This window comes from Acomys minous, assembly GCF_964271855.1.
Source record: "Acomys minous genome assembly, chromosome: 1".
NCBI classification, from domain to species: Eukaryota; Metazoa; Chordata; class Mammalia; order Rodentia; family Muridae; genus Acomys; species Acomys minous.
The window spans coordinates 186884581-186901309 of record NC_140483.1 but is presented as its reverse complement, the minus strand read 5'-3'; the positions used below and the strand labels follow the sequence as shown (position 1 = coordinate 186901309).

The 16729-nt window shown below is 44.3% G+C and overlaps 1 protein-coding gene across 3 annotated transcripts in view; it reads right to left on the bottom strand.

Annotated features, from left to right (window-relative positions):
• PATJ (PATJ crumbs cell polarity complex component) overlaps window positions 1–16729 on the bottom strand; it is a 324218-nt gene that overhangs the window by 54155 nt on the left and 253334 nt on the right. For all 3 annotated transcript variants that reach the window (XM_084769227.1, XM_084769228.1, XM_084769229.1), the window contains 3 exons: window positions 13218–13335; window positions 11299–11495; window positions 129–212 (listed from right to left, as the gene is read on the bottom strand). In XM_084769227.1, coding sequence (XP_084625353.1) covers window positions 129–212; window positions 11299–11495; window positions 13218–13335 — 399 coding nt within the window. The remainder of the gene's footprint in view (window positions 1–128; window positions 213–11298; window positions 11496–13217; window positions 13336–16729) is intronic.

The window sequence follows — 16729 nt, the reverse complement described above, 5'->3', positions numbered from 1 at the left end:
GATGTATGCTTTGTTTACAGGAGAAGGAAACCACTGAGGGAACAGTTGAAGAGAAGAAAGACAATTTGACTTTATGGACCAGTGTCCATCTTATTCACTGTCACAAAGTGCAGCTTGGAGTGAGGCACCTGTAATATCTGGTCTCCAGCCCACAGTCTCCCGTCTCTGGCTGCTGCGCCTTCTTCATACACTTCATGGATAACAATAGCATCCTACAAAAAAAAAATTCAAGTTATTCTCAACAGCCAGAAATGACCTTAGGCTAGCATCCAGATAATGGGCAGCTAGCCACAACTGGCAACTGCTTACTGCGCTTGATGAAAACATAAGCAAGGAGCACAGTTATAGGTTTAGGAGTTTAATTATGTTTTCCACAGATGATTACTTCGCGCCTTTGGGACAGGATTTACTTCAGATTCCATGTTAAACTTCCTTCACATTTTTACTGTTGACCTTGAATGCTGCTGCTGTGTTCAAACTTGAGATGAACTCTGCGTCATTTACTTTTTACTGGTAACTTTCAACACAGTGTCAGGTGTTTATTAGAGCTCAAGGGTTCAGCACAGAAGTGCGGCCTGACCGAGGGTTCTGCTGGGCCTATTACTTGTGTAATGAGAGAAAAGAATGTAGTGAAATGAGCTAGCACACTAGCACACAAGGACAAAGCAGGCTGTGGGGGGAAGCACAGGCTAGCCGTGGGATTGGAACTTAACTTTCTAGGCCAAAAATGTAGGACATCACCTATGGCAGGTAACCTTTGGTTGGAAAATGTGTCTTATTTAATTAGTTAAAAATAATTTGCATCTCTTCATATTAATAACCTCATTTTTTTGCTTTCTTTCCCCTATTTCTTATCTGAATTTTAAAAATATAATACATTTTGGTCATATTTTCCCTCTCTCTCAGTTCATCCCAGGTCCTTCCCACCTCTTTACTCACCTAATTTCCTGTTCTTTTTTTATTTCTCTCTCTCTCTCAAAAAAAAAAAAAAAAAAAAAGATAAAAAAAACCTTCAAAATCCAAAACAAAACAAAGCAAACCACCATCAAAAATCATTAAAGACAAAAAAGTACCAAACCCAGACAACACAACACAAGCAAGAACAACAACACTGAGTCTGTCGTGTGGTGCAGCTACTCCTGAGGAGGCTTCCCTGAGGATGCGAGTGCTGGACCCAGTGTCACTCCACTGCAGAAGAGCGACTTTCCCTTCCCAGCAGCTATCACTGCAAACAGCGCCTTGTTAGGCGTTTACTCCCTGCCCCAGCCCCCTTGTGCTGAGAACTTATCTGTTTTGAACTTGTGCAGGTCTTGTGCATGCTGTTATAGTTTCTGTGACCTCATATGTGCATAAGCCCAGTTGTCTCTGGAAGATCAGCCCTGCGTGAGGAAGAGCAAGTGCAAGCTTGCAGGCTTCGGTTGGAATAGGTATTTACAGCCTCTGACAGGAGAGTTGGAGGTGTAGGCTCCCACTGTGTGACTAATGTCTTTGAATAGTTTTCTGTGCTCTTCTACAAAGGCTAGAATTTTCCATACGATCAGTTCTGTGGAAACGCTCCCACCTCAGTTCCACGAGTGGGCAATTTTGACTTGTGGAAGGAAAGTAGCCTTGGGCCTAATGAGGCGTTGACAATCTATGGATCCTAGTGACAGGAGGTCAGCTCGACACTGCGCTGGTGTGAGCCAGCACCCCCTCTTCCCATCTAACAGGCCCCCCCTTTAACTGTGCCTCTTGCCTTGTTGTCTTTATCTTTTCTCCCGCCTTTGCCTTTCCAGAGCTGTTTCTGAATCTTTTTTTCCTTGGACGGGGCAGGGTAACATACCCAATGGTACACTGTGTATCACCGACAAGCTGATGTTTAAATACACACTGAGATAGTTTCTTTATATGTGTCTGGAGTATGAAGGGCTTTGAGTGTTGAAAGGTTTTGCTCAGTTTTTCCTGGTCCTGGCCTTCTCTCCTTCATTCCCGCCGTTCATCCTTCCTGTGGGTCACCACCGCATCTCCTGCACTTTCCAGCACATCACACCTGTCTACCCACAGTCCCACGCTCCCTTCCCTGATGCTTCTCTTCAGAACTTGGTCTGCTTCCAGTTCATCTTTGTGTCCTCAGGTACTTAACATGTGTTCTCGTCAATGTTTATCAAGAAAACATCAGCAACAGGAAAAAAGAAAAAAAAAAAGAAAAAAAAAAAGCTCAAAACGACTCTGCATGGGGAGGTGGCTACGGTTAGTGTGTCTCAATTTTATTTCAACCCAACCTTCTGAGGGCAAACCGTTAACGAAACACCCAACAGAAAGTCCATGGGAAAGCCACATGGATTCCCAGAGAATTTACGTTAGCTCTGAGAACCATTTAAAGGAGCCAAGCATGAGACAGACTTAATTATCACCGAGCTCCACAAAATCACCAAATTCCTCCAAGGGGATTAAAGTCTGAATTGCTGGAAAAGAATTTGATAACATGTAATAATAGAGCCTTAGACACAGGCAAAGTCACCACACACTGCAGCCCACCAATCAAATTTTCTTTACTGTTCAAGCTGCCAACAAGTAGATAAAGTAACTCATAAACACACCAGTCACTCAGCAAAAGGCAATTTTATCACTGTCACAATAGGCCCATAACACTTAAGGAAGCCATGTGTTAGAAAAATTAAGTAATGCCTTCTGTGGGCTAAAGGAGTTTAAAAAGCTTTATGTGTGGGTAGACTAATCTAGATGAATGAGATTTTTATATTTAATACTTGTAGATATTCAGGAGATTTTAGGACAAATTTTGATTGGGAACTCCATGGTAGATAATTATGAAGGTCTGTGTCTACATGGTTTTGTTTCCTACTTGCAGGCATGCTTTACATAACTGGGATCGCCCTAGAAGGAAAGCCAGTCTTTGCCACGCTCATAAGAGCCTCCACCACATTCCCGCTTGAGAACTCCTCACGGATGTTTTAACCACAGAAAAGTTACACGTTAAATCTCACATTTAAGATGGAAAACATTTGTCAGTGTTCCTCAAAAAATGTCAGATCTGTTATCCTGCCTCCAGGGAAAAACTGCTCCTAATGAGAAAGACCCACGAGGAGCGAGAGCAGTATCAAATATGTTCTGTATTAAATGGGCATTTCTTTCTTTTGAGAGAAATGATGGCTCACACTTCTGCGAACCATGCCACTTTCAAAGATGACTTAATAGAGTTCTTAGCTGTCACTGTTCAGAAATCACAGCAGATATCGCCTTCTACGCAGCACAGCACAGTGCACTGTGCTCTTGGCTGAAAGGCCAAGCCAAGAAGGGGAGCTAAAGTGAGGTCAGTAAGAGCCCAGACTATACTCAAATCCTCACTGAAAACACAGGACTGAATCAGCTGAATATAAGACACTGGGGTAAGCTAGTGGAGTTTATTTCCTTTTGAACAAAACTGAAAGCTCAAACTATATCTGTATAAATACAAACAACATGTTTCTTATGACTCTTCTTAAAAGCCAGATTCTTTGGGTCTCTCTCTCTCTCCCTTCACCCCCCTCTCTCGTGTGTGCATGTGTGCATGTGTGCGTGGGTGTGTCTGAACCCAGGGCCTCATGTATACATACTAACCCAGTGCTCTACAACTGAGCTATGTTTGCAGCCTCTCAACCCAAAGCTTTAGGAAGAAAGCTTTTCAAATACACTTCAACTAGGATTTGATGTGTAGCAGGTTCCAGCCTGGGAGTTTGAGAAGGTGAGGTTTTCTGACATTCTGCAGGTAGCCTCCCTAAGTTTCTTTGCTCATGACACTAAACAATGCCAGTGTAGCACTTAACTCAACAACGTGACATTTAATGTCATCCTAGCTTTAAAATTCTCTCTCTTAGCCAGGTGTGTGGTGGATGCCTTTAATCTCAGCACTTGAGAGGCAGAGGCAGGTGTGAGTTTGAGGTCAGCCTGGTTTACAAAGAGAGTTCCAGGACAGGCAAGGCTATTACATAGAGAAACCCTGTCTTGAAAAACAAAACAAAACAAAATTCTCTCTTTCTCTCCACACATTTAATGAAATATTTATTAATAACAAGGGTCCCCAAATGCAGACATCTAAGTTTCAGTGTCATATATAGTAAATAAAGGGAGGAAGATATGGCAGCACAGTCTAACTGTGAGACTCTGAGAAATGCTAGCATTTATACTTTTCCTGTTACCATGGAAACTCCAACATATAAATTGTTGCTTTTTCCCCCTTGGTGAAAACATAACATTTTATTAGTTCTTCAAGCATTTCACACATGCACACATTGTGTTTTGAACACAACCATCACCTTCTTAACGTGATCCACTCCCTTCATTGCCTTTCTTCAAGAAAGATTATGATACAAGGAAATTCCAATTTCTTCTTTCTCCAGTAGCTGTGGGTTCTATCTCCAGCACTAATAATGACTTGCATAAACTGGGCCTGTAATCCCAGCTATTTGGGAGGCTGAGGCAGGAAGATGCTAAGATAAGGCCTGCCTAAACTACAGAGTGGGTTCAAGAAAGCCTGGGCACTTAGTGATGCCCAGTTTCTAAAAAAGAAAGAAAGGGAAAAAAAAAAAAGCAAACAAAGGTCTAATTCAGAAAAGGCTTAAGATGAGTTATGAATGTCTCCCACCATCCCAGCAAAGACTTTGCTCCGGATTGGTACAGGGTGCCTGGCATTACTTCACCGATTCATGAAATATGAAAGAGTAAGAGGCGACTTGCTTTCAGTACCTCGTGAGAAGATTATTGACTGAAGGCAAAATGAAGTCAATAGATGCCATACTTTTAAAATACTAAACAATACTCTGGTTTCTCTTCAGATTATATAAATCTTTTACCTTTTACTAAAATATTGAACAATCTAGATAAGTCTTAAGGTCTGTACACACGCATACAGACACACACACACACTTTCAGGGATTACGAACTTTTGTACACTATTTACCAAGTACATAATATACAAAATGAAAGCCACAGCCATAAGAGTCACCACAAGAACTGCTGTGAGTGCTCATAAACACGTTAGACTCTAACATTGTGATAAGCTTTCTCTTAATCTCAAAATGAAATGTTTATATTTACCTAAAATTGAGTTCTTATGACAAGCCTGATTTAACAAAAAGTTGATAGTCATAAACATGAATATATTGTTCATACTGCAACATAGATTTATTAAAGGAAATGAGATAATATTTGTATAACATTTTAATCATTATATTTATTTTATTTTGAGATTTCTCCCTTCCAGAACTTCCTATATGCTACTTTTCACTCTCCTTCAAATTCATGGCTTCTTTTTTCCTCAGTAATTGTTATTGCATGCATATATATATGTGCGTTGCATTTTATAAGTCCCCATAGTGCCATTTGTTCTGTATTTATTGAAATTGTACTCAGTCTGCATATTATTGCTTGCAGTCACATTCTTACAGCCTACATGTCCAAATGCAGGGCACTACTCATTAACGTTCTCCCAGTGTGATTCATAGAGCTTTTGTAAACTCTGCTTGGTAAAATAAAAGTAAGGTAAAAAAATGTTTTGTATAAAAATATATGACTTAAGCAAAAATGATAAAAGGAGCTGGGCTTTGGGGATTACATGCCAAGGCAAGCTGTGCCTCTCATGAGATAGGCTGTGCAAGGCTCACAGGAAGGGGACAGCAAACAAGCGGTGTAAAATAGCTTTCTACCCTGTTTACTTTAAAAACACCCAGGAGTTTAAATTACTATAGTCCTGTTTTCCAACTGTCAAAGGCAGCAATAAATAAGTGAGAGAATATAATATGCCTGGGGCCAGATGGGTTTGTTCAGGGTGGATACGGCTGCGTCAAAGGAAAGATGTCTCCACTCTGACTTCAGGGCCTCCTACCTGGGCGTCTGAGTAATGCACAGTCGTACACAACCGTGCACGAGAGAGCGATAAGTTGGTATTATCTCTATGTATAGTAATAAATTCAATTACTAGGGCATGCTGTGGCTTAGGGGTAAAGCACATGCTTAGGTGTGTGAACCCTTGGATTCAGCTCCCAGCATATAAACAGATATCAAATCAGGCAGTGGAATAAAAAAAGAAAAAGAAAAATCGAAACTTGGACAGAAATGATACAATTCTAGATCTGATAGCCTAAAGCCTTTAAAAAATTAATAACTACATTTTTGTTAAAAGTAGGAAGATAGAAGGAACTGGGAAATGTTACATAAAGTGAGATAACCCAGGGCCAGAAAGAAAAGAGTTCATAATCTTCTCATATGAAGAATATCCTAGCTTCAAACTTTGAGAACCGTGTGTTTAACTTGGAGCGTCTGTAGAAGTCAGGAAGCCAGAAAAGGTTCATGAGACAGGAGAGGGGAGGCGGCCTCAAGGGAGAGCTGAAGGTTCAAGTGGGGATGGGGCGGGGCTGCCAGAGGGGACTGAGGGAGAAGAGAGGGTACAAAGTAGATTAGCCACAACTAACAGTGCACGGAAAAGTCTAGGGGAATCCATCCTTCCTTCCTTCCTTCCTTCTTTCCTTCCTTCCGGTCCCTTCCTTCCTTCTTTCCTTCCTCCCTCCCTTCCTTCCTCCCTCCCTCCCTTCCTCCCTTCCTTCCTTCTTTCATGGATTTAACCCTGTTGCTGGCAAGATCATGGGTCCTGGATGGGTGAGCATGACCCATCACTGTTATTTTTTGCTAAATGGTTATGCTGTCAAGATGTTTTTTAAGTATTTATGTTTATACACACAGGCATATCAGTGTTGTTCTCGGCCTTCATCAGAGAGTGTGTGACTGCAGTAGCCAGAAATTAATGCAGGACTCACAATCAAACAGCTGAGAGAAAAGGGACTGACTGCCACGTGCTCGGCCCTAAGTGGGACCTCTATACCACCAGCCTCTTGACCAAGGCCCAGGGAACATCCCGGAAGGTGGGGCAGAAAGCATGTAAGAGCTGGAAGACAGGGAGTGCTGTGAAATGTCATCTGGACACGCCATGGCCACCTCAGCCATGAACTCCCAGCAGGCCCATCAACATGAAAGCATGGATAACAAAGGGCTCAGGAGGCCTTATCCTCAGTGAAGGAGCTCCAGGGGCAGGAAGAGGCAGTGTGTGTGTGTGTGTGTGTGTGTGTGTGTGTGTGTGTGTGTGTAGCAACAGAGGCCGGAAGAAGGCGCTGTATTCCCTGGAGCTAGAGTTGTGGGTATTTGTAAGCTACTCTGTGTGGGTGCTGGGAACTGATTTCTACTTCTCTCCAAGAGCAGGCAGCTCTCTCAACTTCTGAGCCATTTTTCCCTCTGAAAGTATGGTTGCGGGTGGGCTTGCGATGCTCTGGCGGATGGCTCCATATACGGGAGGCACGAATGGGCTCAACGGGCTATAAAAAAGGAAAGCGAAGGCCATGAAGATAAGGGGGGTCATGTAGGGTGGGGTCTGCAAAGTGAGAGTGGGGGCTGAGGGACGAATATGACCGAGATACTCTGCACACGAATGAAATCGTCAAAGAATTAAAAAGTAAATAAAAAGAGGGCCAGTGAAATGGTCCGGCAGGTAAAGGTTCATGCTGCCCAAAAGAGGGTAAACTGAGGTGCTCTCATGAGCGAACAGTGCTGCTCCTAGAAGACATGGGCTGCTAAGTGGAAAACCTAGGCCAGGTACTGACTATCTCCTGTGAGACAGTGTCAGGGAGGCCCCAGGGCGCACGGAACAACACAGAGGAAGGCCGTTGTTGAGTTCAAACTCCGAGATCCACAAGGTTGAGGATACAACACTTTCAGCAAGCTATCCTCTGATTTCTGCAATGTGGTGCACACACATACATACACACACACACACACACACACACACACACACACACACACACACACACACCAAATAAATCCAATACATTAAAAAAAAATCTGTATTTTAAAATCCCTTTTAAGGGCTGACCTGCCTCATTTTTAGTGGAACAGCTCCCAAGTACAAGAGCAGAGCCAATGCTGTTGTCTGTTTTTTCTTGTAACAAAACTCTATGTAGCCCTAGCTGTCCTTAAACTCAGAGCTCTTCCTGCCTCTGCCTCCCGAGTGCTGAAATTAAAGGCATGTGCCACCCCTGCCTGGCCCTCACATCTGAGAATCTTACACCAAGAACCAGCACTGTGCTTTGCTCTGCTGGGCTAGGCGCAGCCGCAGTGTCTACACTGGGGCTGCCGGGAATGGTATCCAGAGAAAAGCCTGTCAGTGGCCCAACCAAGATAACAACTCACTCCTCGAGGTTCCTTTCCCTTTCCAGGATCCCCACACCTGGTGATAAAATAACCTCCAATCATCTGGGGTGATATACTGCTTCTTCAAGAATGTGAGTGTAAAACTCCCAATCAGGAGACAGACATTTTGAGAAGGAGCCTTTAAGAGGTCTGAGAGGAGCTGGCACTAGGTTTTCAGCAGGGTAAGTGATCTTCATCTTCTACCTGCACACTAGATGGCATCAAGGAGCTGTGTGGTATTTTATGGGGCAAAGGAATGGTCCACCCAAGTCAGCAAGAGCAAGGGAAGACAGGAAAAAAGATGGAATTATACATACATATATCTATATATATATGGAAGGAAAGAAAATATGAGCTAACACCCTGCCTTTGCTGCACTATGTGCCTTATCTGGCTTCCACACAGCATACAACAAACAGTCTATACTAGTTAAATTCATAAAATGCTTCCTACAGCATTCCTTTCTCTACCCTCTAGAGCTCTGAAGTGCTATGATTTCTCATTGGTCGATCACTACAGGGATCCATGAGCACTAAAAGGCCTTAGAACTGATGAGCAGCTCCGCACTCTTCCAGGGCAGGGTAACAGCCACTTGACTTCACAACCCAGGTCAAAGCAAAACATACACAAACGATCACAGAAGGCTGTGCTCTCCGGAGGCCAGCCCAGTAGTGGCACCACAGATGGGAACAACAGAGGCAGACAGCTGCCTCCGAGGACCAGGTGCGCCTGTAAACCGCTGAGGGGGTCTCACCCTTGTCATTAGCTCAGGACTTTCAGAGGCTGGTGCAGGTGACTGGCTGGGACATGTGATCTCCCTGTGATCTCAGGAGCCATCTGTCCTAGCAGAGAGGACTGATGAAGTGTTGAGAGATTAAACTCTGCAGATGGCCACGCTTGGCTGGCTACATAACAGAGAGGACATGGGATTGTAATTGTAAGGGGTGGAGAGAGGTCAGACCTGCCCTTCCCTGCACCCTGGCCAGCGGGTGCTCTGTTCATACCCAGCTCATCATTTCCTGCACTGTCTTTTCACAAACTCCCACCTTTATTTGCAAATTTCCTGCTGGCTGGATAACGGGCTCCATGCGTTAGCTCTCACGCTTGGAGTGAAAATGTGGGGGAGCAATGCAAGGGAGGGGGGAAGGTCTTCATTGCAGGAACAATGTGTTTAAACACCTTTCACTTCTACTGACATTTGGTCGCACAAAGATGCCAGCCCTATATATTTTCTGTAACTCTTGCACAGCTTTTGATGAGGTACGTGAGGTCAGGAAATAAGAGCAGTGCCCCATCTCTCATTTTAAGTGGTGCTTATCGTTCAAGGACACTGGGATTTATAGTCTCACATGGCAGAGCCGTATATTAGGAACCCCAAGATGCTCTTGAAGAACTTTTATCGTTGCCTTTCTTGAGGTGGCAAGAGAAGCAGAGCAAGATACTCAATAAGGCCCGAGGCTGCAGGAAGAGGAGGCTGGGGGATGCCCAGACAGGGGCCCAAGCGCAGGCCAGGGGTAGAGGGCAGCACACATATCTCAGTCAGGAATCCTGAGGGTCCCACACAGAGTGGAACTGTATTAATACCAACAGAGGGGAGACAGCAAGGTCAAGAATCACTTAGCCAACTCCACTCTTCTGAGTCTTCTGGAAATCTAGGTCTGTCTCAGGCTAAGTTATAAAAAGAGATTTAAGCTGGGCGGTGGTGGCACATGCTTTTAATCCCAGCACTCGGGAGGCAGAGGCACATGGATCCCTGTGAGTTAGAGGCCAGCCTGGTCTACATGGGAATCCAGGACAGCCAAGGCTACACAGAGAAACTCTGTCTAAACAAACAAACAAACAAACAAAAAAACAAAACAACAAAAACAAAAACAAAACAAAAACAACAAACAAAACAAAACAAAAAAGGAGACTTATTTACAACCAAGAAATCAGAGGGTTAAATGTTTTTAATTATATGTGTATGTACGTGCACCATGTGTGCATAGTGCCCAGGTATTGAATCCCATGGAACTGGTGTTGTAGACAGATGTGAGCCACCATGTTGATGCTAGGAATTGAACCTGCATCCTCTGGAAGAGCAGCCATGCTCTTTACCATGGAGCCATCTTTCCAGCCCTCAGAGGGTTAAAACTCTGTTACGTAGCCCTGAAAGAATTCAGTATAGAATTGCTCTAAAATTTAATTTGTTTTGTTTAAATACAGCTTGATTTATACAAAATTAATTCTTATAGTATTTAAAATATATCTTAGAGGAAATGGGAAAAAATCCCAGGTCTTTAAGAGGGAGCTAGACCTAGGCCAGGGCATAGCTTCTCGATACTACTCCGAAGGCCTGGGAATGGAAAGGATCACTGTTCTAAACCATTCCCTAGTTTGAGCTTTTATAAAATGTTTGAGCTTTCCTATAACTCAGTGAGTCATGATTACTACAGTATTATATGAACATCACATTGTTTAATGTTACAGCTTAGTCCTATCACCCAAAGGAAGCCTGTAAGGAAAGGTCTCTCCTTCCTCAATGACAAAAGCCAGATGGACACAGTATCCCAAGCTAGATAAGCAATATAAGAGTTTAGAGTATTATGGACGCAAAGGCCCATGGGAGGGGCTGGCAGCTCAACTGGCTGTGGGCCTGGGCAACTCCAGCACCCCAGTTCCATCCAAGGGACATCACACTATGCAGGAGGCTGCATGCAGCAGTTTCTGACTGTAGGGGGGAAGTTAGGACATAAACGCCCTCAGTCCCAAGGTTTTGGTCAGGCACCCGGAGTTAGAATCATTTAGTCAAAAGCATCAAGCTCAGAGCGCACTCACTTCTGGGCTGGGTAGTTCACGGGAGGGCCAGCTGCAGGTCAGCATGCTCTAGGACAGGCGGGAAGATGCAGAGAGGTCAGGCCTGCCAACCAGGAGCAGGGGGACCATGTTTCTGTAGCACCTGCAGCGCCTGAATTTCCTATGTTTTAGGGCACACATACTTATATTTTGTTTTGTTTTGCCAAGGCTCCTATTCAAGCATCCTGGGCCATGAGGAGCCTCAGCAAGTAACTCTGTGACAGTAGACATAACTTACTTCAGGTTACTCACCAAGGGTGTGTCTTTTCCTCCTACGATACTGAGACCGAGCCCTGAGCGCCCCTTGGATATTTCTATGATCATTTCCTGGCCAGGGACAATGGGACAGGTTGCAGGGTCCACCGACAGAGGCGCAGGGTCCAGCGAGAGAGGCGCAGGGTCCACCCAGAGAGGCTCAGGGTCCACCGAGAGAGGAGCCTGGCAGTTACCTGCAGAGTGATAAAACAAAATGACTGGCAGGTAGGAGACCCATCTTGCACTCATTGGAATGCAGAGTTGTGTGTTTATCACTTCACTCTTTCCACATGAGGTACTATGAAGTGGGGGGGTCATTGCTTTCCTCACCCACGGGATGTGACGTGACAACGCTATGGCACTTTCTGAGATGAAGACATTTACTTCTTGAATCTGTGAACTTATCAATTTTAGGTATACTTAATTAAAAAAAACCTCAAATCAAACTATGAAAAAAAATTGAGATGGCTAAATGTCTAGGTACACAAAGGCGTATACTGCCATGGTGTAAAGACTATTATGGCAGAAGACCTGAGTTCAGGAGAACGTTTGTCTCATTAGGTCCTTGCTTCAGTCTCCCTTTCTGTAATAACTAAAACAAAAGAAAGAATTTAAAAAAAAGTGCTAATATTTCCAATGAGTCTAACACATCAACTAAGATGTATAAGGGACTTAATAAGTACATGACTGAAAAAATTGCTTTGAACTTATCCCTCCTATTGCAGGCTTAGCATCCCCAAACCTAATATCTGAAAAAATCTGATCATTGATATGATATCACAAATGGAAAATTCTACACATTACATGTGATGGGAGAAAGTTGAAATATAGTCATACCCAAACAGCCTTCAGGCTGCACAGAGAATATATATACATAAACATAATAGATTCTTTACTCAGATTTGGATGCTATTTATTCCCAGACTATCTCACTATATATATGAAAATGTTCTAAAATCTGAGATTCTGGTTCCAAGTACTTTGGCAAAAGTTATTCAACCCTTATGTTCACAGGTAAACACACACACACACACACACACACACACACACACACACACACACACAGACAGAGACAGAGACAGAGACACAGGGAGAGAGATATGTACACATTTGTGTTATAATATAAAAATTACTTACTGAGACTGTAAGGAAAACTTTTATTAACAGTTACTGATATTTTCATTTAAAAATTATTTATTTTCATTTTATGTACATTGGTATTTTGCCTGTATTTGCCCTGTGAGAGGGTTGGATCTACTGGAACTGGAGTTACAGACAGTTGTGAGCTGCCATTGTGGGTGCTGGGAATTGAACCTGGGTCCTCTGCTCTTACCCGCTGAGCCATCTCTCCAGCCCTCCAGCCCCAGTTACTGATATTTTCAAGCCTCGCTCACTGTAGTAATTTAAGACACAACATGAATTCATCCTTGGCTCTCTTCCTTTTTGAGACTAGATTTCCTAGAGCCCAGGCTGGTCCTAAATTCACTTTGTAGCTGAGCATCACCTTAAATCCCTGATCCTCCATTTCTGAAGTGCTTGGATTATAGGTACCACCATGCCTGGCCATGGATACCAATTTCTTTACTGAAAAATAAATCTTCAAATGCCTTATATTGATACACATAATGCTAAAAACTGGCTTCATTATGAGTGACTTAATCTTAATCTGTGGGAGAGACTGACAGGCCATCTGTAGGCTTTTGTTTCATCAAATGCCTTTTCTGTTCTGTGTTTATACTCAGTAAATATTAGGCAATTTGACAGTGGAGAGATCAGAAAACAGTGCAGGAAGTGAGGTGTTTGAGCTCAAAGGTCAGAAGGAGAGGAGCCTCCTGGTCTCGTCCTTTTCTCAGAGCATCATGACATTTTCTTTCTCCAAAGGTTCACAAGGCAGTTTTGGTTAGATGGAGCCATACCAGAGCCTGTGACGTTGGCATCTGCTGACTGACCCATGGGCGCTGGTGCTGATGGGGTCTCTTGTGAGCTGAAGGAGACTTGTGCTGAATATGTTTGCTGTTTCATCTGGCAGGTGGCCTACAAAAGGAAGGGAAATCACATGGCTGTCAAGGACAGAGGTAAGAAGAACATTGCAGAACTGCGGCATACTGTTAGCAAAATAGTGGTGAGCTCCAAGGATGTTTTGAGGCAACAGGTTTCTCAGAGAGGAGGCAAGGGAAAGTTAGGTTGGTTTTTGTCCTGCCTCCTACCCTACTTAACTTTGTTCCTAAGAGACTTTGATGAAGGCTTGGTCAAAAAGGGAAGCAAGATACGAGTGGAATGTTAACTTTTGCTGACAAAACTCCCAGTGAATATTAGCATTACTAACTTAGAGAAGTGAAGGGCTCCATGTCTTCTCAAGAGTTATGTAAAGAGCAGAGGCAGGGACCTGATTTGTCTGCTGGGTTCCAGGAAGTGCCAGCCTGTCCCTGGCCTCCAGAAAGATCTGCTCCAAGGCTGCTCTTCAGTACAAGGCACATTAGGCCAGAACAAAACAGCTCTAGCCACTGTGTATGTGAATTAGGCTTTCTAGTTTTCAAACTACTATTATCCAATCACAAGAACAGCCCTCAGCATTCGACACTATCATCATCACGCAGCTAATTAGCGGCAGAGGTCGGCTGGAAGTCAGTCATTGGAGAATGCTACAATCAGGGTAATTATGGAACAGCTGCTTGGATGTGGTTCTGGGGGAGGGTGTTCATTTGGCTCTGTAGTTTTTCTTTTTATAAGAAAATATTTTGACTTCTACTTATTATCATTAGTGTCACATCTGGAGATGAGCGGAGGGCTTTCTGCAGTCAGTTCTCAGCTTCCTCCCAAATGAAGCAGGGTGTCTCTTGTTTTTGTGCTGTGCCCTTCGGGTCTCTCCCACGTGCCTGGAGGTGCAGAGATGGCATCTGGCTTTTTAAAATGTGGGTTCTGGGAACAGAAGTCAGGTTGTCAAGCTTGCTGGGCAAGGCTTTCACCTGTTAAACAGTCTCAGTGGCCCCTCTATCATCATCTTTAATACTGACTAGATCCTTGCTTAAAAAGCCTTTTCCTAGCCAGGCATGGTGGCACACGCCTTTAATCCCAGCACTCGGGAGGCAGAGGTGGGCGGATCACTGTGAGTTCGAGGCCAGCCTGGTCTACAAAGTGAGTCCAGGACAGCCAAGGCTACACAGAGAAACCCTGTCTCGAAAAACCAAAAAAAAAAAAAAAAAAAAAAAAAAAAAAGCCTTTTCCTGTCACATAGTTACTAACAAGGGTGTGTGTGTGTGTGTGTATGTGTGTGTGTGTGTGTGTGTGTGTGTGTGTGTGTAGGGGTTATTACAAAAAACTGGGGAGGGGGCAGCAGAGAGGCTCACGGCTGCTTAGGGGCTCTAAAGAAACCCATGGCCACACAGCCTCACACTCATCGGTGTCTCTCGGGGAGAGGACCAGTCTTCACAACATCAGTGAACACAAAGAAGAACAGAGGCTGGGAAGTTTGCAGCCACTACTGGGCTTTGTGACCGCAGATGTCATCTGAACATTGCTAGTGGACAGCTGTACACTGTGAGGTGAACGCAAGCACGGAAGAGGAGCTGTCCCAGCGGTGCCTGCTCCTCCCTCCCCGGGAGAGACAATGAAGGACTGGTGAGCTTTGGATTAGAAGCTTTAGAGTCAGAACATTCTGTCCCCAGCAGCAGCCAGCTGACTGGGCTTCGCTGGAATGCTGCCCACCCTCCATGGCTGTTCTCTTGTGCAGTCACAGGAAAAGGCACCATCACCTTCCAGGGGTGACCGAGCACAGTCTTCATCAGGCAGCGAAAAGAACGCAGAGAGGTTTAAAACACCATCAGACTACAGAGATGTCTGCTGTGCACCCTGACACCTTTTGAGTTCACCGTCAGGGCAGCGGCAGCAGGTTTTAAAGTGTAAACATTTTTGCTTCAGCTGAATGTAGTTATTATTTTTTAAAAATTATTTCATTATTTTGTGTGTAGGGGTGTTTTGTCTGGGTGTACGTCGGGCAGCATGTTTGTGCAGTGCCTTTGGAGGCTAGAGGAAGGCACTGGATCTCCTACAGCTGGAGTCACCGATGATTGACAGCCACAGTGTAGATCAAACCCAGGTCCTCCCTGGAAGGGCAGCCAGGGTCCTTAAGCACTGACAGCATCCCTCCAGCTCAGACTGTAGTTATTTCTCTTCTTTCTTCCTTCTGCCCACCCCCCTTTTTTGTTTGTTTGCTTGTTTTTTTGTTTTTTGTTTTTGGAGACAGGGTTTCTCTGTGTAGCCTTGGCTGTCCTGGAACTTGCTCTGTACACCAGGCTGGCCTCAAACCCACAGAGATCAGCTTGTTTCTGCCTCCACGTGCTGGGATTGCACTACTGCTGCCTGGCCTGACTTGAGTTATTTCTAAAGTTCCCTTTTTGTGGTGTAAGGGATGGCACCCAGTGCCTCAGGCATGCTCGGTAAGTACTGTGCTACTAAGTCACACTTCTAGGCTACACATATTTGTTTTTATTTAGGTATCTACCATATAATTTTAGAGAATTTCCAGAGGCATTTTATTTGGAAGTGTTTGAAATATATACCTTTTTTGGGGGGAGAGTTCAAAAGAATGTTTCTCTGTATAGCCCTGGCTGCCTTCAAACTCAGAGATCCACCTGCCTCTGCTCCCCAAGTGCTGGGATTAAAAGCATGCACCACCACAGCCGGCTATCATATACTTTCTATATAGTCTTGTTATCTATTGTTCCTGAGTAATGGAGATTTTAGTGACACAAAAACATGATCTAGGGCTAGAGAGATGACTCGGTGGTTAAGAATCTGCACTGCTCTTGCTGAGGATCCGAGCATGCTTCCCAGCACCCACACCAAATGGCTTTTAGTCACGTGTGACTCCAGCTCCAGGGCGTCAGACTCACTGTTCTGGCCTGTACAGGCATCAGCACCTGAGTGTGTTATGTCGACTTGACACAGACTAGAGTCATCTGAGAGGAGGGAATCTCAGCTGAGAAAATGCCTCCCTAAGATCAGCTAGAGGCTGTGGTGCTTGATGATTAGTAAGGGAAGGCCCAGCCCATTGTGGGTGGAGCCACACCTGGGCAGGTGGTCCTGGAGCCTCATGAGAGCAGGCTAAGCAAGCCCCGGAGCAGCACTGCTGCGTGGCCTCTGCATAAGCCCCTGGCCTGCGTGCCTCCTCCTCCGAGGATGAGTTGTGATAATGGAAATATAAGCAGGATAAATCCCTTCCTCCCCAACTTGCTTTTGGTCATGGTGTTTCAACACAGCAATAATAACCCTAACTAAGACATGTACACATACTCACATGTAGACACTTACATAGTTAAAAACAAAATTAATCTTCAAGTATAAATTAGTGCACACAAATGGAGATCAGGATTCAAAAACAAGAGAAAAGTTAATAGCAACAAATTATTTGACAGACAAAAGTTGGTAG